At 40.8% G+C, this 23,480-nt stretch overlaps 1 protein-coding gene and 1 pseudogene across 5 annotated transcripts; one reads left to right on the top strand and one right to left on the bottom strand.

Moving 5' to 3' along the window:
- The first annotated feature begins 4,501 nt into the window (after window positions 1-4,501).
- On the top strand, window positions 4,502-5,076 carry Ap2s1-ps1 (adaptor related protein complex 2 subunit sigma 1, pseudogene 1; annotated as a pseudogene).
- A 5,320-nt stretch (window positions 5,077-10,396) lies between these two features.
- Tmed5 (transmembrane p24 trafficking protein 5) lies at window positions 10,397-23,435 on the bottom strand. Of its 5 annotated transcripts, none has more exons than XM_087582696.1 (5): window positions 23,116-23,435; window positions 20,818-20,915; window positions 14,862-15,045; window positions 12,282-13,513; window positions 10,397-12,141 (listed from the first exon to the last, which is right to left on the bottom strand). In XM_087582696.1, exons 1-4 carry the CDS (start codon window positions 23,302-23,304, stop codon window positions 13,295-13,297), a joined length of 690 nt encoding a protein of 229 aa, XP_087438822.1. In that variant the 5' UTR covers window positions 23,305-23,435; the 3' UTR covers window positions 10,397-12,141; window positions 12,282-13,294.
- Window positions 23,436-23,480: the final 45 nt, after the last annotated feature.

Here is a 23,480-nt window from a genome sequence, read left to right as displayed (position 1 = left end):
GTGTGTGTGTGTGTGTGTGTGTGTGTGTGTGTGTGTGTGTGGTGATGGATACATGGTACATGGCAGGACATGTAGAAAATTTAAATAAAAATGTTTTTTAAAAAGATTTATGTGTTATCTTCTGTTTGTATGTATACTATATATGTGTTTGGTGCCTGGTGAAGTCGAAAGAGAGTGTCCCAGATCAGATTCCCTGGAAAGAGAGTTACAGATGCTTCTGAACCATTGTATAGGTGGCTGGGAACTGAACCTGGGTCCTTGCAAGAACAAGTGCTCTTAGCCACCAAGTCCTCTCTCCAGAACCCATAAATGTGTTTCTTGTCAATGCGCGGTATTCAGGAAAAATAGTTTAGAGCAGAATAAAGAATTTTCAGAAGAAAATGCCAATATACTTGGAAAGGGTTTCATTGTGTTTGATTTAAGGGCTTAATTTTGGATTAGGGATGTAGCTCAGTGGACAGAGCCCTCATTTGGCTTACATGGGGTCCTGGATTGATTCCTAGCACTGAATAAAACTGATAACGATGGTTCATGCTTCTAATTCCAACTCTGAGGAGATGGAGACCGGAGAGTAAGTAGTTTAGGGTCATTTTCAGGTATACAATTCAAGGGCAGCCTAGGCTACATGAGACCCTGTCAAAAATCAATTGCGGGACTGGAGAGGTAACTTAGTGGTTGATTTAGAGTAGGTGGTGCTCTAGCAGAGGACCAGGTTTGGTTCCCAACACCCCCACATGGTGATTCACAACCATTCTTAACTCTGTTCAGATGTCCAACTCTTCTGTCTCACAGAGGTGCAGGCAGACATGGTGCGAGTGCAAAAAATGGAGGGAAGACACACAAGGCTTAAAACAAAGTATTTTGGTTTTCCAATGATGGTGGAGCAAGGAGGCAGAGGCCAGGTAGGACTATACAGAGCCTATCACAAAAATTTCCAACAAAACCCAACGGTTCCATAGACAAACACTGAGAAAAATAATAATAAATGAATAAAGTTTTACTTTCAATAATATTTTTGCTGGGTGTAGTGAGGACACTGACCTTTAATCAGCACTTGGGAGGCAGAGGCAGGTGGGTCTCAGAGTTTGAGTCCAGTTTGGTCTACAGACTGAATTTTAGAACAGTCAGAGCTACATAGAGAAACCCTGTCTCAAAAACCAAAAAAAAAAAAAAAAAAAAAAAAACAAAAACAAAAAAAACCCACAAAGTTTGCATGGCCTGTATATGTGTATGTATATGTGTGTGTGGATGTCAGAGGAGCCACTTCTCCCCTTCCACCATTACCTGGGTTCCAGGGGTTAAATTTAGGCAGTCGGGCTGGAGAGATGGCTCAGCAAGAGCACTGACTGCTCTTCCAGAGGTCCTGAGTTCAAATCCCAGTAACCACATGGTGGCTCACAACCATCTGTAATGAGATTGGATGCCCTCTTCTGGTGTGTCTGAAGACAGCCACAGTGTGTGTGTGTGTGTGTGTGTGTGTGTGTGTGTGTGTGTGTGTGTGTATTATATATAAAATAAATCTTTTAAAAAAATTTAGGCAGTCAGGATTACACTGTAAGCGTGTTGTCACCAAGCCATTTTACCAGCCGGCAAATACTCCTTTTGGTTGTACTGGGGGTGAATTCTGGCTCCGGCCTCAAGTGAGCTAAGCATGTGCCATACTGATTAACACCTTAGTCACCACGTTTACTTCAAAATAAACAAGGAATAGAACATTGGAAAGAAAAACTAAGGTTAATGTATTTATTAAATATTTTAGGGCTGGAGAGATGACTCAGTGGTTAAGGGCACTGACTGCTCTTCCAGAGGTCCTGTGTTCAATTCCCAGCAACCACATGGTGGCTCACAACCATCTGTAATGGGATCCGATGTCCTCTTCTGGTGTGTCTGAAGACAGCTACGGTGTACTCATATATATAAATAAATCTTTAAAAAATATTAAAACCATTTGAATGCTGGGTAAAAATGTCCTTTTTGTGTGGGGGTGGGGCAACATCAGAAAAGACAGCAAAAGCTAAAATTATAGGAATTTCTGGGTTAGAGAATTTATTTTTGGTATTTGGGAATTGTTTAGAAAACGACACCCCAACACATACACAGCAGAGGACTCCTGGATCTGGGTTCTGTCAGAGAAGATGCACCTACCCCTCAAGAGACTGAAGGCCCCAGGGAGTTTAGAGGTCTGGTGGGGTGGGTGGGGTAGGGACATTCTCGTGGAGACAGGGAGGGCAGGGATGAGGCATGGGATGTGGAACAGTTGGAGGGCAGACTGTGAGGGGAATAAAATCTGTGTAAAGAGAAAAAAAAAAGTGACAGGCATTTGTTAGTCTAGTCTAGAATTTTGCTTATTAAACATTGAAACCCTTTCAAAGGATGCAGATCTTGAACCACCAGTAAGGTGACTTCACAGGTAAAGATGTTTACCACCAAGCCTGATAACCTAAGTTCAATCCCTGGGACCTACGTAGCAGAAGAAGAGAACTGATTCCTGAAGGTTGTCCTCTGTGACACTGGTCTCCCCCATCCAAGAATGCTATGGTGTATGTTCACACACATGCATATGATAAATTTAAAAAGCTTTAAAATTTCTAATCCTGGTTCTTATAATACTCTCCCATCTAAACCTGACTTGGAGGAAATGTTAATTTTTTTGTTACTTCTCTGCTGCCTCCAAATGGTCTTGTCTTAGTGGGCAGGGAAAGGGCAGATAAGTAGAACAGGTCCATAGGAATGCAGGTGTGGTTAGTGCAAAGCTTAGTTCAGTGCTTAAGAGCACTGACTGCTCTTCCAAAGGTCCTGAGTTCAATTCCCAGCAACCACATGGTGGCTCACAACCATCTGTAATGGGATCTGATGCCATCTTCTGGTGTGTCTGAAGACAGTGACAGTGTACTCATACACATAAAATAAATCTTAGTGCTCTGTGTAGTGATCTATACTGGTAACGCTAATACTAGCAGAGCTGAAGACAATTATATATGATGTGCTAATGTACTAGGTATCATGTGTAGCAAATAGATATGTTCTCTCCCTTCAGTTAGTAGACGGTTTGTATACTTCAATGTGAGCTGGTGTGATCAGTGAAGTTTCCCATGGGCACCAGACAGACACAACCCAAGCTTTAAAGTCTAGAAAACAAGAGATGGCAGGCAAGCTGAGACTGAAAATGAGTAGTTAATACTCCTATCTTTGTCCCTAACTGATTGCTGACAAGCAGACTTTGCTTCTCTGTTTTCCCAAGTATACTTAGCACTTCGCTTTTTTTTTTTTTAAGATTTATTTATTTATTGTATATAAGTACACTGTAGCTGTCCCCAGACACACCAGAAGAGGGCATTGGATTTCTTCACAGATGGTTGTGAGCCACCATGTGGTTGCTGGGAACTGAACCCATGACCTCTGGAAGAGCAGTCGGGTGCTCCTAACTTTTGAGCCATCTCTCCAGCCCCATTGCTTTTTTTAATTGCCATTGCTTTGCTTATGCTGGGAAAGTCATGTCTGCAAAGGATAACCGTTCATTGGTCTTCCCTTTGGAAATTACTGCCTTTGATATAATAATAAATGGGCTATCTGCATATTTTGTAGGCCTTTTCTATTTCTTGTCTACCAGGTATGTCCAGGTATAGCTGAGGGTAGCTACAAATGTGTCCCAACACAAAATAATAAAGCTACTGAAAACATGAATTTTTGGGTGTGTGAGGGGGGTATAAACTCAGTTTTCAAGTGTAATGCTGTACACAGTATCTGTGGTACAATGTCCAAAGGCTGGGTACATGGTAAACTACTTTGTTGTTTGGCCAAGCAATATTTGCCAGTACCGTTTTAAAATGCCCTGGGTTAGCAAGATAGTTCAGTGGGGAGAGTGCTTATAGGCCTGGTATATTTAAGAATTTGGGCCATGGAGTACATCCTGGGCTTAGACTCCAGCACCCACATGTGACACACAGCCACTGTTAACCCAGTTCTAGAGGATTCAACCCTCTCTTATGGCCACGTGGACACTGTACTTAAGTAGTGCACAGAAATACATGCACGAAAAACACTCATACAAACATTTTTTACAAAGAAATTTCCGGGGCCACTGCCAAACCTGATCTGAGTTCAGTACTTGGTACTCACATGGTGGGAAGAGAGAACTGACTTCACAGTTCTAACCTCCCAAAATGCATGTGAGCAGTGTCACACTGGAGCCCACCCAGCTCCTCTCTACAAATTATTGAAACGATTTAATTTTTATATTAGGTATTAAGTATGTATGTTATATAATCTTAACTCTGAGGTCTTTTCAGTTATAACTTTGCAGGTGAAGGAATCACTTATTCCTAATTTTTAAAATGTCCTTTTACCTGTTATGTCACAATTGTCGAAAATTCAAACCTTTTAAAAACTGGAGAGACCTGCCAGAAGTCAGTTCTAGCCTTGGGCCTCACAACTGCAAGCACAGACGGAGCCACCCAGTTACAGCAGGACTCTGGCCTCTGGGGTCCAGACAGGGGTCACCATGATCTGATTCATCCTCATCGAGACCCGGCAGGCAAGACGCGCCTGGCCAGTGGTACATGAAGTTTGATGACGAGAAATAGAGACTGACCGAGGAGGTGCATGCCGTGGTCATCGTCAGGGATGCCAAGCACACTAACTTTGCGGAGTTCCGGAACTTCCAGATCTACCGACGCTACGCTGGCCTCTACTTCTGCATCTGTGTGGACGTCAACGACAACAATCTGGTCTAACTTGGAACCATCCACAACTTCATAGAAGTGTTAAATGAATACTTCCATAATGTCTGTGAACTGGACCTGGTGTTCAACTTCTACAAGGTTTACACGGTGATGAAATGTTCCTGGCAGGAGAAATCCGACAGACCAGCCAGACCAAGGTGCTGACCAACCTGCCTGCTCGTCCCCTGCCAGACTCAAGGCCCACCACAGCAACACCCCTCCCCCTCCACCGCGCTTGCCCAGAGGAAGAACCCAGCAGGGTCTAGGCCACCAGGAGGCCAGAACCCACTGCCTTTGGGCCCTACATGGATGGTATAGGTGTCCGGAGTAACTGTGCCATTGTCGTGTGGTGATGTGAGTGTGCATGTGTGCAGCCTCCAATAAGCCTGTGGTCCTTCCTGGTAAAAACAAACAAACAAATAAACAAACAGAACCCAAAATAAAACTCGAGGGATGGCTCAGCGGTTAAGAGCACTGACTGCTCTTCCAGAGGTCCTGAATTCAATTCCCAGCAACCACATGGTGGCTCACAACCATCTGTAACGGTACCCAATGTCCTCTTCTGAGATGTCTGAAGATAGTGACAATGTATGAGCATACATAAAGACAAATTAAAAAAAAAAAAAAAACAGGGGTTGGGGATTTAGCTCAGCGATAGAGCGCTTGCCTAGCGAGCGCAAGGCCCTGGGTTCGGTCCCCAGCTCCGAAAAAAAGAACCAAAAAAAAAAAACAAAAAAAAAAACCATCTTTAGGTTATGGCGTATGCCACAGATGTGCCTGCCACATGTATCTCGTGCCCACTTATTTCCAGAGTTTACATAGATACAAAGCACATGTAAGCCTTTTACAAGGTTAAGTGCTTTAAGGCTCATCAAAGTTGTGGCCAAGTGTCAGAATGGCTTTCCTGGCTGGGATGTTTGGAAAGTGCTTGCCTCACACATGCAAGGCCTGGATTCAATCCCAGACAGTAAAAGGGGGGGTTCCCCCTACCTTTAACAAAACAACTTGAGTAATAATGTTGAGACAGATTACTGGTATTTATTTGCTTGTTGAAAGACATCTGATATTTTGTTATTACAAAGTAGCTTTGTGCATTTGTGTAGGATTTTATTTAAATATTTTCATTTCTCATGAATAAGTGCTCGGTAGGGCAAATGTTGGGATATTTATATATCTGGCTTTTGTAGAGGCCAGAGGACAGCTTCGCTTCCTTAGGTCTCTCCTTCCACAGTGATTGAACCTAGTTTGTTAGGTTTGCCAACAGAGGACTTGACCAACTCAGAGCCACTGACTAGCTCTCTGTTGCTGTTCTTATAATTATTAGGGTTCATGTAATCCTGACTGTCCTGGAACATGGAAATTAGATCTGGCAGGCTTTGGTCTCAGAGATCCACCTATCCCTGCCCTCCTGAGTGCTAGGATTAAAAATGTCGAGAGTGTCAGCCATACCTTGCCCCTTATTAGCTTTTTTTTTTTTTTCTTTTTCTTCTTTTTCTCTTTTTTCTTTTCTTTTCTTTTTTTTGGAGCTGGGGACCGAACCCAGGGCCTTGCGCTTGCTAGGCAAGTGCTCTACCACTGAGCTAAATCTCCAACCAGCCCCCCCCCCTTTTTTTAAAGGAATTTATGGGTCCTGGAGAGGCGACTCCGCTGTTAAGAGGTATCGTGGTTACTATTTCAGATTACCTTGATTTAGTTCTCAGTGCCAACTTGGTTGTTCTCAACCATGTATAGCTCCAGTTTCAGGGGATCTGATGTGCACTGCTGGTATCTGCTGGCACTGCATGCATGTGGTATGTAAATGTAGAGTCAGAAACAGACATACCAGCTTGGTCTACAGAGCTACTTCTGGGACAACCAGGACTACAAAGAAAAATCCTGTCCCAACGGGGCTCCAAACGGGGTTGGGGATTTAGCTCAGTGGTAGAGCGCTTGCCTAGGAAGCACAAGGCCCTGGGTTCGGTCCCCAGCTCTGAAAAAAAAAGAACCAAAAAAAAAAAAAAAAAAGGGGGTTGGGGATTTAGCTCAGTGGTAGAGCGCTTGCCTAGCAAGCGCAAGGCCCTGGGTTCGGTCCCCAGCTCCGGAAAAAAAAAAAAAAAAAAAAAAAGAAAAGGCTCCAAACAAACAAGAAGCAAAACCAAAAAACCCCAAAACCGAAACCAAATGCTCAAGAATTATTTTCCAAAGTTGTTGCATTTTAAATTCCACTAGTGATATTTTAATGATCCAATTTCTCTTCCATATTGTCAAATACATTTTAAAATATATCTTCGAAGCTCTGGATTTCAGCTTCCATGTACAAATGGCATTACTAGGGGTTTTCTTTTCTTTTTTTTTTCTTTAAGATTTATTTATTATATATAAGTACACTGTCACTGTCTTCAGACACACCAGAAGAGGGCATCAGACCTCACTACAGATGGTTGTGAGCCACCATGTGGGTGCTTGGATTTGAACTCAGGACCTCTGGAAGAGCAGTCAGTGCTCTTAACTGCTGAGCCATTTCTCCAGCTCACTAGGGGTTTTCTTTAAATCAAAGGTAGAAAGGTTAGGTTTTGCCCGGTGTTATGGCGTATACTTTTAATCCCAGCACCCCTGAGGTGGAAGCAGTTAGATCTGAGTTCTAGGCCAGCCAGTAAACCCTTAAAAAAAAAACAAATCTCCCCCTCCCCAGTATTACACCTCCAGTGATAATAGACCCACTACTGTAGAAAAGGAAAGTTTTCTGGAGTTCCCCCCAACCCCACCAGACAAAGAACAGCATGGACTGCTAGGAGAGTGAGAGTTGGCCACTCCCAGGGATGAACCCCCTTGTTGGTTATTAAAAATGTTTTGGACTTAGCAGTTTGTATATTTGTGCATGTGTGTTTATGTGTGTGTTGATAACAGACTATCAATCTGATCGTAGAGGGGCATGAGAGGGTTTGGAGAGAGCACATTGAAGGAAGGGAAGAGAAGACAGGGAAGGTGGAGGTGAATTTCATCTTAATTAAAAATGTATTTTAAAAAAAGCCAGGCATGGTAGTGAATGTCTTTAGTACCAGCACTTGAGAGACAGAGGCAGGCTGATCTCTGCACGTTTGAGACTACCCCGGTCTATATAGTAAGTTCCAAGACAGCCAGGGCTATGCAGAGAGAGCCTATCTCAACCAAAACAAACAAAACCAACCAACCAAAAAGAAAAGTATTGAAACTTGTTTGGTCTAATCTTTAATGTTGGATTAAAAATTATTTACTCTATATTTGATGACTATTGCTACTCAGACTTCCAGGGGCTGGCTGAGGAAATGGCTCAGTTGGCTAAGTGTTTGCCATGTAAGAATCAGGATCTGATGGGGTTGGGGATTTAGCTCAGTGGTAGAGCGCTTGCCTAGGAAGCGCAAGGCCCTGGGTTCGGTCCCCAGCTCCGAAAGAAAGAACCAAAAAAAAAAAAAAAAAAAAAAAAAAAAAAAAAAAAAAACAGGATCCGAGTAGTTGGAACAGCTGTAGCAAATCAGTGACTCCCAGATTTAGTGAAAGACCATTTTCTCAAGGGATAGACCAATTGAGGAAGATACTCAGTGTTGACCTCTGGCCTCCATATCCTCATACCACACACACCAAAACAACAAAACCAAGCCTTACAGGATCGTGTATAGACACCTTTCCCTAGGGGAGTTGGTGTCAGCATCAGGTAATAGATTTTAATCATTCCTTTTACTGCCTCCCTGGTTCTTCTCTAAGACACACCAATATATCTAAGTTGGTTACACAGTTTAGTAAAGTAGCAAGATTCTCACATTATCACACTGTTGATTCTTTTGAAAACCTTAAAAAAAAAAAAAAAAGATGCTGTGATTCTGCCTGAATGCACATGTGTGCCTGGTGTCTGTGGAAGTCAGAAGCGGTTGGAACTGGAATTATAGATGGTAGTGAATTACCATGAGGTGCTGGAATTGAACCCAGGTGCTTGTTGAATTTGTGAGCAACAAAGTACTCACTCTTAACACTGAGCTATCTCAGCTCCTGATGTTTCTTGGTTAAAAAAAAAAAAAGTTTAAGGTTTTTCCTTGCCCTGAATTGTCTTGTCCTTTTTAGACCTGGTTATCAGGGGCTGCACAGATGGCTCAGGTCATCAGTGTGCAAGTGCATGTGACTCCAGCTACAGGGAATCCAATGTCCTCTACTGGCCTCTGTAGGAACACACACACACACACACACACACACACACACACACACACACACACACACGGCACGTATTTTACCCACATACACATACGTAGGGATCCAAAACACATCTTCCTGTGCCCCTTTTAGAGAGCATTCGGCTTTTGAACCTGTGCCTCTTTTTTGGGCAGGCCTTAAACATAATACTGCTGTAGCTTATGACATGACATTTCAGAAATGTGGACATCCAGTGGAAAGGAGCCCAAAGGTCTCTGTATGTGGGGTGTATATAGATACCATGAAGGAAATAATCACTTCTATTAACCCTATATCAATCATTCTATTCTTTCATATATATTTTGTGGGGTTTTGTTGTTGTCCTTGTTTTGTTTTTCTGAGGCACGGTTTCTCTGTGTAACAGCCCCGGCTGTCCTGTACTCTCCCTGTAGACCAGGTTAGCCTCAAACTCAGAGATGTGCCTCCTTCTGTCTCCTGAGTGCACCACTACCACCTAGCTTTTGTTGTTTCTTTGAATTGGGGTGTCATGTAGCACAGGCTGGCTTCCAATTTATGAAGATCTCCACTCAGTCTCTGGAGTATTGGGACTAAAGGCATGCCCCACCACATCTGTACATATATAACAGTTAATTATTTGTACAAGAGTTGGGGATTTAGCTCAGTGGTAGAGCGCTTGCCTAGCAAGCACAAGGCCCTGGGTTCAGTCCCCAGCTCCGGAAAAAAAAAATAAAGAAAACAATTATTTGTACAAATGTAGGAGTAAATAACCTCAAAGGAGTTTAGATTTCCCAAGACCAGTTAGCTGGCTGGTATTCAAGAATAACTTCCATATTGGTTTGAATAGATACTGTTTCCTGAGCCACATTCTAGGCCTAAAGAATGGTAACATTTTATATATATATATATGCATACACACATATATAAAAATATATATTACTATTATCTTTTGTATGTATTCATGTGGGCACATGTGCTGTAATTTAGATATGAAGGTAAGAAGACAATTTTGTAGAGTCTAATCTCACCTTCAACCTTTAAGTGGGTCCTGGGGGTCAAACACAGGCTGTGAGGCTTGCGTGGCAAGTGCTTTATACCTAGTACACTTCTTGGGATAGAAGAGTGAACCAAGTCCCTGAATGCTTGCTAAGCATCCCAGACTTCGGGCAACCAATGGTCTTTGCTTCTCTAAATCTTTTTTTTTTTTTTTTTTTTTGGTTCTTTCTTTTTTTTTTTTTTTGGTTCTTTTTTTTTCTGGAGCTGGGGACCGAACCCAGGGCCTTGCGCTTCCTAGGTAAGCGCTCTACCACTGAGCTAAATCCCTAGCCCCTGCTTCTCTAAATCTTAGAGAACTTTTAGGTAAAATATATGTTTGAGGAATGGAGAAACCAAGTGAGTACAGTGATATAAAAACTTGAGAGCTGTGGGCTTTCAAAATGGGAAAGGAAAACAAATTTACTTAAGACTGAAAATTTTAAAGAAGCTTAAAGGTGTGGACAACAATTACGATAGGTTGGTAAGATTTCTTTGATAGTAACTTTTATTAGTTGTACAAAGCTCATTCAGTCTATTGCTCATTTAGGATGACTGTTGACAAATATAGCACATGGGGCAATTTGAGCCACACTGAATTACACTCCAGAAGAAAAAAATGACATGCTAAATCAATGTATTTTAAAATTTCAGATAAAGATTTTCCACTGTAGGTACCAAATTACAGGTACTAGTTTTTGTTTTGGTTTTTACTAACTTTAAGACATTATAATGTTTAATGGTAAATATTACTAAGTACATTTTGATTTATAATATTTCAACAATGTTTTCTTACACTTATTTAGCCTGTTTATTGACATTCACGTAAAAGAGCACATAGTCCAAATGCAACTCAGAATGGTGACCTCTAAACCTTCTGTTAAACTACCGTAGTAATTTATACAATTACCATAGTAATTTACACAGTTAAGAACAAGACAAAGATCAGAGCAAGTGATGGCTTACTTGATTTTACTATAATTGAGACAGTAAGGTCAGAAAACTCAAATAAAGCAGAAAATACACATTTAAAAATAAACATTTTGTTTTTGCTTACAATTTTACTTTTTTTATGATTAATACAGGCAACATGGTTCTTAGTCTTAGTTTTACTTTTGTCTATAAAAATAAAATCTTTAATCATTCCTGTTATTTGTTTTTCCAATAAAGCAACTGTTACCATTTTAAATGGCAGTGAGTAACTGAATAAGAGTTAAAAAAATCAGTGGCACAAATTACATACACACAAGATGATGTAACCGATACAGTGTTAAGTAAGCAGTTAAGTACAGTACAGTACTAGCTGTATCTAAGAGGTAGAATTCTTACTCACAGTCTTACAGAAAAGACACAGTGGATTCCGCTTCATCACTGATGGTACCTATAGCCTGCTTCTCTTGTACTTAAAGTAGGGAAGACAGGATTTTTGGGCAATGATCTCATTGACCTCTGTTCTGCATCTATTGTAGGAGCTTGGCTTGGATAATGGGATATTTTCTTGGTCAGTTATTGATCATATAATAGTACTTATCTCACATTTTGAAAAGACTCTGAATAGGGAAAGATTTCTAGTCTTCTCCCAAGGGCCGGAGAAGGAGAAAAATGTATCTCTGAACTATTCTGAGTATAAATTGTAAATGAAGTCAGTATTTCTCTGGGTATCATAATTTTGTGTGTGAGGTAGCAGGGTAGTGTGCAAGATCATTAATGTATAAGAATTCCAGCAAAAAATATGTATGTATATATGGGTTCAACACCCAGATTTGACTGTTGACTATTTCTAATTGACAATACATTTATTATAACACTACAAATGAGTGTAACTTAGATTCTGTTTCATGATGAACTTAAATCACTAGTACTTGAATAAGACTGATAAAAACCAGAAAGGCAGAATGTTTTTGTATGTATTGGCTTTTATTTCTATATTAGGTGTTTATAATTTGGGGTTGTTCTAATCTTTCAACGTCAATAAGTGGCCAGAGGTAATTTAATAAAAACCATAATAAATATGTATACCCAGTGCTAAATCTTATGGTAGGATGTACATTTGATAAAATCTATCTGAACATTTATAAAAACGGTTACTAGAAAATAAAAACCATGATAAATATAATTTCTCCCAGGGAATTTCAGATTACCCTCCTTTGATCTGATTTCTATTATAATTGGGACAGCAGGTTGGGGATTTAGCTCAGTGGTAGAGCGCTTGTCTAGCAAGCACAAGGCCCTGGGTTCGGTCCCCAGCTCCGAAAAAAAGAAAAGAAAAAAAAAAAAATTGTGACAGCAAGAAGAGCCCTTCTTCTTCTTTTTTTTTTTTTTTTGGTTCTTTTTTTTTCGGAGCTGGGGACCGAACCCAGGGCCTTGTGCTTCCTAGGTAAGGGCTCTACCACTGAGCTAAATCCCCAGCCCCTAAGAAGAGCCCTTCTGATTCCAGATATTACACTTCTCTTAGGTAAACTTGTTGTTCGTGTTTCTCATGACTGAGACTTTAGAAAGGAGCTGTCTATTTACACTCACATCACATCTCTTCAGTAGTATGTCCGTCCCTCACACCTGCTTGTGAGAATGCATTGCCAAGACCAACAGCTGTGCAGAAGCCAGCATAACACTGTTGATGCGTAATATAAAAATAAATTCATCTTATCCCTAATCCCAGCTAATGTCTAGACAGAATGCATCTTATTCACAAACATCAACCACCCTTTATATATCTTATTATCAAAGACAAAGACGCAGCCTAGCCTAAATTTTATGAGGAAAGAATGCCTTTCCGGTTTTAATTATAAAAATGTTAGCTTTTGGAAATATAGATAAGTATATAAAATAATACTAGTGGATATTTCACATTATATTTGGTTGTAAAAATATTGGAAATATTTTTTCAGTGGTATGCTTCTATTTTTATGGAGAGATTTGGTAGAGAAAAGCTGATCTATCCAGTCCATGATTATATAATTCTCAAGTGATTTATAATGTAATGTATAGGAAACTTCTTTAATTAATTAATTTGTAGCTGCCACATGTACAGAGAAAATTCTAGGTAAAAGCAAACTGGTGGCATGTTTATGAACATTGTTATTTCATTTCATTCATATGTGATATCTGGGAAAGATTTTTAACCTTAGGAAAATAGTTAATATGGCTTCATTCAATTAAATATAAATTGTATATGACATCTTGTTTTATTTTTAAGTATAACTGGGTCAATAAAGTTATCTGGACATAAAGTGATGATTTTCCTTTCATATTAAAATTTACATATCTTACACTTACATACATTTCTGAAAATGTTATGGGAAATATGACTATCTTTTGACTGTGACAGTGTATTAGAATTTTCTACCTTTTTTTTTCAACATTAAGTAATCTGTGCTGGAGTTTCAAGTTCTACTTTTCCTCTTATCTTCAAACAGACTTTTCAGTGTATAAACTTGAATAGCTGACACCACCACCATGACAATCAAGTTCACCACAGACCAGAAATTGACTCTATCAAAGTTGCTTTCTTGTATGTTTCGATCACGAGCTTCAAATGCTCTAAGCAGAGTCTGTATGTGGCCACTTTTGCTTAATCTGGACTTGATGCTGTTGATGGATTCCTGGAGATAAATACAGTAATTTTACTATTAAAAGTACGAACAACAAATTCCTTTAATGATCTGCTTCATGCCAGTTCTTAAAAATCAAAACGAGTTTTCAAATGGATGGGAATACAATATGATCAGGGCAGGTATGACTTGTACCACCTAGAGAGCCCCCATGAGATTATAAAATAGTAAGGATAAATTTAAATTTCTTTAATAGAGGAATAAAGATTACCAGGAATTGAAAAGACAAGATCAATGGATTTGAGTAGCACCAGGACTTTTTTGTCTTGTTTTTGTTTCTTTCAAAACAGGATTTTTCGGGGTTGGGGATTTAGCTTAGCGGTAGAGCGCTTCCCTAGTGAGCGCAAGGCCCTGGGTTCGGTCTCCAGCTCCGGAAAAAAAAGAAAAGAAAAAAAAAAAAAAAGGGCTGGAGAGATGGCTCAGCGGTTAAGAGCACCAGACTACTCTTCCAGAGCTCCTGAGTTCAATTCCCAGCAACCATATGGTGGCTCACAGCCATCTGCAAAGAGATCCGATGCCCTCTTCTGGTGTATCTGAAGATAGCTACAGTGTACTTATATATAATAAATGAAAAAATAAATCTTTAAAAAAACAGGATTTTTCTATGTAGCTGTGGCTGTCCTGGAACTTGCTCTGTGGGCCAGGTTGGCCTTGAATTCACACAAATCTGTCTGCCTCCGACTCCCAAGGGCTGGAATTACAGGCATGGGCCACCACTGCCCAGCAGCAACAGGACTTTTATATGTATTATCTTGTAGTCCTGACAACAGTAAAAATAATTTTGTTTAATTCATAAAGTCTTAAAAGGTCTAACTGATTATACTTTTAGTTATCTGTCAACTTTTACCTAGTACAATGAATGTCTAGACAGTTACTACATTTCTGTGTCTATAATATTTTACCTAATACACTGACTCTGTAATATTTTACTATTTGAATGCTGGTTATGTCACTCAGGCAGGTTCAATGTAATCCACACAGTATGGTAACACATACAAGTCTGGAATGACTTAGGAGGCACAAGCCATGGAATGCCAGCAACACTTCCAAGACTTTACCTGTGAAATTCATTTCAGATTTGTGAGGAAAATAAGTTCATTTTGTTTTTAAATTGCACTGCTTCTGAAAAAAGTATTTTCGTGATAAGATTTACTTAAGATACGTGATTAGAAAAACTCTAACAAAAGGGTGAGCATAACATTGAGACTTGAAATGATATAAAAAATAAGGCAAAGCCAACAGCTTCTGGAAAATACAGCCAAGCATGCTTAGTTCAACCCCTGACACCCAGTAAAACACTGGCTGCTGAAGTGTCATGACTCATTAAAGGTCCACTAACCAGGATGTCTTCTAGTTTCATCTCCAGAACATCTGTGTTAGTAATATACTTTTTCCAGTCTTCTTGTCCTTCAACTTCTTCTCCCATGTTATCCAGGATCAACTCAAAGAAAATGACCTTCTCAGAGATGGTGCTGAATGTGTTGTCAAAGCAGAACATGTAGTCGCCATCTTCAGTCTCTACACTGCATTAAAAAAGGCACAGTGCACTTAGTGTTCTCCTCGTCCTAGCTGGGAAACAACCTGGACATACATATATTCAAATAGTTTCAAGTTACACACGCTTGGAACTTACTTGATCAATTATGTTATGTTCATCTAATTTTTTTGAGGGGAGTCTGGGAAAAATACCATTCATAGCTGAAATACATGATTGGTCATAGTAAGTTTTAATATTTGAAACTTACTACTTTTAAATGTAAAGAAATTCTATAATAAGTCCTATTCATATGCAACTATGACAACCAACCTACCCTTCAACTGAGATTACTCTTTAAGCCAAGTTTTGTTTAGCTTTCACAAGCGGCGATTGTTAAACGGGAGCATGGCTCAGTGCTGAAGAGTACTTGCTACTCGTGCAGAGGACTAGAGTGAGGGTCCCAGCACCCATTTCTACATAGTTTTAAGGGATCTGACATCTTTTTCTGACCCTCCAGGTCATGTACACGTTTATTTGTTTTTGTAAAAGGGCTTTCTTTCAGGTTTTCAACACATTAAATGTATTCTTAAAATACATTATCTTTGTATTCTTTACAAAGCTAAGGAACTTTACTCCCTGTGGGATTATCTATACTAACAACCTGCCATTTACACCAAACTGATCATGGTCTTGCTGGCCACTGTGTTTACTACACAGTGTGTGTAGCCCCAGGTGGCTTGGAACTTGCTATATAGACCAAGCTGGCCTTGAATTCACAGAGGTCCACCTGCCTCTGGTTCCTGAGTAATGAGATCAAAGGTGTCCCCAGCCCCTCAAAAAATCCCTATCATCCTCACAATAGTTGACTTGACCAGAGTTAATTTAGTGATTTCTTTCTTTTCTTTTTTTGCTGTTGTTTTCAAAACCGATTTCCTGGAACTCAGTCTGCAGACCAGGCTGGACTCCAACTAAGACAGATCCATCTGTATCTGCTTCCCATGTGCTGGGATGAAAAGCAAACCACCATAAGCTGATAAGTGATTTTCTAAGAAGCTCTGCACCCTGTCCCTTTTGCTAGAGAAAAACTCTACAAAGGAAAACACTCTGTATGCTACATGCTAATGACCTTTACTACAGTTGCCCCCAAACAAAACAAATGCCAGTTCCTGAAAGAATAACAAAATACTACCTGTTCTCCAGTGAATTAAGTACCACCGCTGCTCTTTAGCTAACTACTCCTCAAGAGACTGGAGAACACATCAACAATTCATCTACAGTCAGTGCAGACATGCCTACTGAATTACAACGTCTATAGCAGACCAAGTAATAGTTTTCTATAGAGTCCTTTTTACTGAGCCAGAGAGAAACTGTAAACTACAAAGAACTAGCATGTATATTACCTGAATGAATCTTATTCCACACAAAAAGCCTTTCTGGATACATATACACTGCCTGCCATTCAATCTTCAATTTCTCAAGAGAAAGCGACTGGGATTAGAGGATCTGAGCAGGGGAGTGGGGAGTCAGAGCTGCTCTGTTGTGGTTCAGCATTAGTTATTTTACTTCCTTCTAGTATCTCTAATTCACCATCTTTATTAAATCTGACATTAACCTGCACTTCCTTATATCTCAGCATATTTTGTCTACATTTCTCTCTGACTGACATTCAGCCTTCTATAGACAGTTATGCCTGACAAAGGCAGATCTTCCGTGAAACTCAGCTCTATCTGGCACCTGTAAATTTGGGGGCAAGAGTCATGATATAAAAAAGGCTGAGTGCTTACTGCCATTTAAAAAGGCCTAAAACAGCTGGCACAGGGGTGGACACCTTTAGACCTAGCACCTGGGGGTGGAGGTGGTTGAGTAGAGCCTAGCATGGTCAACACAGTGAGCTCTAGGACAGCCAGGGATTCACAAAGAGACCCTGCCTCAACCAACCAACCAGTCCCAAAACTGCTAAGGGGATGTAGCTCAGTGATGGATCCTTTGACCATCAATATTCCTTTATAATGTTCAGGTTTTACTCTTGTGCCTCTTTCTAATCACTAATTAAAGGGAGGCTGCAGTGAAGCTACTGAACCCACCATTTCATGGATGGAAAAGTAAAATCTATTCAAACTGCCAAGACTCTCTTGTGTGTGGGGGTAGGGAGGGTGGGCAGAGAGAACCGGAATGGCAGGAGTACTGCCAGTTATAAGAGGTCGCAGTTATAAGAGGTTGCAGTGGGAGTAATTGAGCTGGCTGGACAGCCCAGGGCCTAGTGTGGCGCTTTCCTCTGCTGAGGCTTGTTTGCTTTAAGAGGGAACTAGTTACCCTTTCAGAAGGTAGTTGGTGTAGTTGGGGTTGGGGGTACAGATAGGACAGTAATGGCTTTTTTTGACAAGCAGAAACCCACTTTTGAAAGGAATGCTGATTTTTAAGTAGCAGTCCTGTTTACCTAGTCAGAGTCCAGCCTGAGTGTAGCCTAGACTTCAACTCATGACAAGGTCAGTTTGGGACTTTTCAGGGACACTTTGGACCTAATAACTACTCTCTGCATTTTTTTTTTACAACTCAGCTTTATTATTATTGCCATGTAATGACAACTATTGATCTGATTCATTCCCCAACCCCTTTAAGTTAACACCAGAAAAGTACACAGGTCAAATCATCCCCCAATCCCTTTAAGTTAACACTAGAAAAGTATACAAGTCAAACTGCATTTTAGTTTTGCTTATGATTATTTGTGTGAGGCTTAAAAAGAATTCTTAAAGTTTTCTCATTTCTAATATACTGATACAACAAGTCTCACAGGTTTATATTATTTTCTGGAACTTAAATACAACCTGTGATAATCATGTTTTATGTTAATCTCACTTTATTTCTAGTTTATTTTTTTCTTTGAGCATTGTGAATAGTTTTACATTACAAATTAGTCAACCCTTATTACTCCTGTCCATAATTTTGCCACTATTTTCATATATTGTACCTCTTTTGATCCTTATTACATTGGGAGTTGGTGTAATTGATCTTTCTAGGTAAAATGAAGAACAGAGTAAGATGATGACATAGTCTGTTATGGGCCAAGATGAGGCTTGGTTGGCCTGCCCTCCTTTTGGCACTGGGGATTAAATCTAGGGCCTGACATACACCAAGTAAGCACTCTACCACTGAGCTACATCTCCAGACCCAAGGCTTGGTTCTCTGACTTTCAAATTCATAGACTTTGGTATAATACTGCTTAGAGTTTGCCTGCAGCTTTCAAGCTCCTCTTTTTATTTGGACATGAAAACTTCTCCTAAGGCTTGGCCCCATAAAAATGTTGAGAGGTGACTGGATCATAAGTGCTGTATGGACTATTTGGAGGTAGAGTCAACATGGAGAAAACAGATCTGAGAGTGGCTGTTGTGTGTGTCCTTAAACCTGGCCCCTTCTCTAGCTATTTTCCCCGTTCCACTTGCCATGAAGTGAGACGCTTTGCTCCTCTAAATGTTCCTACCATGATATTCTCTGTTCATCATGCATGTGCCTGGGATAAAATGGAACACAGTAACTGTGCTGGTTTGAGTGAAAATGGGCCCCAAAAGTTTATAGGGAGTGGCATTATTAAGAGAGTGTCCTTGTTGGAGGAAGTGTGGCAGTGGGGGTAATCTTTCAGATGTTCAAGCTAGGACCAGTGTATTTCTCTTCCTGCTGCTTGCTGATACAAATGTAGAATTCTCAGCTACCTCTCCAGTACCATGTCTGCCTGTGTGCTGCTGTTTCCTGGCAAGACAATAAATGGACTAAACGAACCTGTATGTATGATTAGCCCCGATTAAACATTTTCCTTTACAAGAGCTGCTGTCATCGCCATGGTATCTTTCTTTTTTTTTCTTTTTTTCGGAGCTGGGGACCGAACCCAGGGCCTTGCGCTTCCTAGGTATCTCTTAACAGCACTAAAAACCTAAAGACAGTAACCATAAACTGAAATCTCTGAAATCAAAAAATAAACCTTATTTCTTTTGAGTTGACTTTAGACACTTTGTCATAGCCAGAACAAATACTGGTGAATAAAGTAGACAACAATTTTAAAAAGATAGAAAGAGGGGTTGGGGATTTAGCTCAGTGGTAGAGCGCTTGCCTAGCAAGCGCAAGGCCCTGGGTTCGGTCCCCAGCTCCGAAAAAAAGAAAAAAAAAAAAAAAGATAGAAAGAAAAGATTATTTCCTGAGAAAAACTTTCTATCATACTCAACATATATCAACATATGTATTGACGTTTATGATAACTGTAAAACTAGTTGATGACTCTTCTGAAGGACAGCATCCCTTCAAGAGTGTCTAACCTGTACCTCAGAGGCTGCCCATGTTAGAGGATAGTTATGAATGTAGCTCAACACAAAACAGTAAAACTTGCTAAAAAATATGAGATTTTTTTTTTTATAACCTGATTATGCAGTTCTTAAGAATAAACTCTGGCCACCAAAACTAGATAAGATTGATGAAGCTAAAAAGTGCATGCTGAAAGGGACCAGATATAGATCTCTCCTGAGAGACATATCCAGAGCATGTCAAATACAGAGGTGAATGCCAGCAGCAAACCACTGAACTGAGAACAGGATCCCCCTTTTGGGGAATTAGAGGAAGGATTGAAAAAGCTGAAGGAGTTTGCATCTTCGTAAGAGCAACAATGCCAACCAACCAGAGCTCCCAGGAACTACACCACTACCCAAAGACTACACATGGACTGACCCAGGGCTCCAACTGCATATGTAGCAAAGAATAGCTTGTTGTTCCCCTTCCCCACCTTGAAGGGGAAGCCCTTGGTCATGCCACGGTTGGACCCCCACTGCAAGGGAATGTCAGAGGGGGCGGTGGATGGGGGGAAGTCACCCATATGGTGGAGGGTGAGGGGATAGGGAGGCTTATGGACAGGAAATCGGGAAAGGGAGTAACATTTGAAATGTAAATAAAGAAATATATCTAATAAAAAACAAAAAAACAAAAACAAAATAAAACAATAATAAACTCTGGAGATTGTATTATAGTGTCAAAAGGTTAGACACCCCTGAATGTATTCCAGGGGGGTATAATACTGATCAAAAAAGGGCAAGACACACACACACACACACACACACACACACACACACACACACACACACACACACACATACACACAGCAGGTGGATCTCTGTGAATTCAAGCCCAGACTGGTCTACAGAGTGAGTTCCAGGATAGCCAAGGCTGCACAGAAAAACCCTATCTTGAAAAAAAACCAAAAACCCAAACAAAAACCAAAAAACCCTGGACATCATGGTAAACACCTTTAATTCTAGCATCCATGAGGAGGCAGAGGTAAGCAGACCTTTGAGTTCCAGTCCGATCAGTTACACTATTGAGATCTTGTCTCAAAAACAAACACAAGAAAACATTTTTTCTTAGCCAAGAAGGCAGATATAAAATGTCACAATAAATTAACTAAAGTGAAGGAAAAAATTAGTTGAGTGTGGTATTCTTGGTGGTAGACACCTCTGGTCACAGCCACTGGGGAGGCTAAGGCAGGAGGATCCCCTGAAATAGAGTAGCAGACTGTAGTGACAGACAAACAAACTGGAAATGAAGACGTCTTAATTTAGAAAAATGGCCCACTATCAAAGCCTGTTCAAAAATCATACAGCTATGGATGTGCTGACGTACTGGCCCTCTCTTCCTTTCACTAGAGTCAGTTTAACAAACTCAAGGGATATTATCTGGGCATGGTAGCATGAACCTGTCAAATTAGCACCTAGGAGTCCAAGGTTAAAGAATTGTTTCGAGTTCCAAGCCAGCCTGTCCCACCCTCCCCAGTGTCTCAACTTACGTATGAACGCCATCTGATTTTCTTTGTTCAAAAACTAAGGTTCTGCCCTCTGGAGAGGCAAGGTGGAAATCAATATCTAATTCTCCTCCATCTAAAACCTATAGAAGAGAAAAATTTATATTACAAAGTTTGAAAATAGAAAGTTCTATAAAATAAACCATACGATATAAGGATTTTTAAAAGATTTTATCTATTTACGTACTTAACTGGACACAGGGTCTCTTTATGTGGCCCTGGCTGTCTTGGAACTCACTATGTAAACCAGGCTTGTCCAGCCTTTGCTTCCTTCGGAGTGCTAGGATCAAAGGCATGCACCCCATGCCCTACTGTTAAAAGATGTGCACGTGGAGGCCAGATGCTGACCTCCTGCATTGTGCACCAACTTACTTTTTGAGACAGGGCCTCATCACATAGCCCAGGCTGGCCTTAACTTTTCATCTTCCTCCCTTAGCCTCCTGAGGATTTAGAATTAGCACCATGCTTGCTTGCAAGCCAAGTTTTTGATTAATAAAATTTCTTTTTTTCGGAGCTGGGGACTGAACTCAGGGCCTTGTGCTTGCTAGGCAAGCGCTCTACCACTGAGCTAAATCCCCAACCCCTAAATTTTCTTTTCTTATCTAGACTCTTTCACTAAACCCATAGCTGGTTTCTCTATTTTTGCTTCCTTTAAATCTGCCTTTTACAGTCTACCTACCTATCTGCTTAAATCTTACATGTCCTTGCAAAAAATAAGGAAAAGTTATTTATCATAAAACACATTTATGGTCCCTTCTCTGTTGCCTAGCAGTATGGTGTACTTCCTTCCTTTGCTACTCCTACCCTAAGACCTTACAGTCTTCAAAGCTAATAAAAACTTAGTACTTACACACCTCTGAACACTCAGTCTATACATTCTAAAATCACAGTGTCTTCTCAGTTCTTCCCTTTTCTAAAACTGACCTCATTCCTTGCATTATCTTATTTTCAGATTTATTTTTATTTTCTCCAACAACTCTATTCTCTGAAAGCCAAGAAATGATTATATTCTAACAATATGTAATCCTGCTTTACTCGAATTACCTGTAGGATGGTTCATGCTATACTACCAGTCCTCAGGGCAGAGGAGAAGGACTCCTTTGAAGATCTGAGGCTAGCCTGGGGTGAATATTGAATTTAATGCCATGGGATATATAGTGAAACTTTGTCTCAAAAATAGATCAACCAACCGACCAGCCAACCACAACCTACCAAAAATCCCTCAAACCCAAACAAAACCTGCCTATAAACCCTCAAAATCCTGAGAACCAGGTTTTTCTTAATTTGTCCCTCCTTCTGGCACAATTCCTTGCTTACATTAATTGTTCAGTAAATGCTGAACTTTTGCTCACAAATGGAAATCAAAAAATATTAAGCTGCAATTTCAGTTTTGCTGAGATTTTGTATATTATGACTTTAGATACTTCCTTTAATGTAAACTTCTATAAATAATCCCAAAGGATCCTCACATAAAAATTCTACATGATTAAAAAAGATTTAATAATAAATGTATTCTGCTGATACTAAAAAGAAAACAATGACGCGGTTAGAAAGCTGACAAAGTTCAAAGGAAGAAAGGTCATAACGTTTGATTTCAAAGTGATGGATATACACCCGGGATGACAATATACCAGTAAATACTGCAACAGTTCATTTCAAAATCTGACTTAAGAGATCTTTGCACGGACACAATTCAATTCTTCCTCGCCTCCTCCCAAGACAGGGGTTCACTGTGCAGCCTTGACTGTACAGAGATCCATCTACCTTCCTCTGCCTCCGGAGTCTGGGATGAAAGGCGTGTGCCACCACTGCCCAGCCACAATTCAAAACATCGTGATGGTTTTATAATACTGGAATTTGGTGAAAGTGGTGAGAGTGAGTCAAAAAAGTGTCATCACTTCGTCCAATAATAAAGTAGAACGTATACCAGCCCCTTCCTGTGAACTTCTCAGAACTGTGTAGCGTTTGCAAACTAGCTTGAAATGGCATGGGGGAATTAAGAAACAAAGAGTAACGCCAATGACGTCACCAGTGCTGGCCTCTTTCCTACCAGAGGAAAGAGAAGAGGGTGGGTAGGTATCAATTTTAGGACTGGTCAAACTTGTGTGTTCCAGGCTCCCAGGAACTCCTAGTACGCCTGCGCCGAGCAGGTCAGCTTCCCAGGAGGCCCCCCTCAGATTCACCTCGGTCGCGGTCGGCAAGTTTTCCAAGCTGTTGCGAGGCGACCATGTCACCACATGGTGCGGTCCGGCCCAAGGAAGCCCAGCTCACCCCCGCACTTACTTGGTACTCGATCTCCAACGACGCCTTCAGGGGCATGGGCTGGTAGAAGCACTCCTTCTGGCCGGCGGGCAGCGTGAAGGTGAAGTCACTATCCAAAGAGGGTGTGAAGCCGGCCGCCCCGCTCAGCAACGTTGCGGGCAGAGCGGACAGGAGCAGCATGGGGAATGGCAACCACATCCTGACGCCCATCCCTGTCGATTTCACACTGGACGTGTATAGGGAGGTGCGGGATGCCGGCGCCTCCGCTGTGAAATCCCGATCCGAGGGAACTTAGAGCAGCGGAGCGGCTCACGCTCCCACGGAAAGTGGAAGCAGTGTCTGCCACTGGGCCGGGCGAGGGCGGAGCCAGCGGCCCGTTTCTGCTC

The sequence above is a fragment of the Rattus norvegicus genome, chromosome 14 (assembly GCF_021556685.1).
Source record: "Rattus norvegicus strain SHRSP/BbbUtx chromosome 14, alternate assembly SHRSP_T2T, whole genome shotgun sequence".
NCBI lineage: Eukaryota > Metazoa > Chordata > Mammalia > Rodentia > Muridae > Rattus > Rattus norvegicus.
This window is presented reverse-complemented; position numbering and strand designations above follow the sequence as displayed.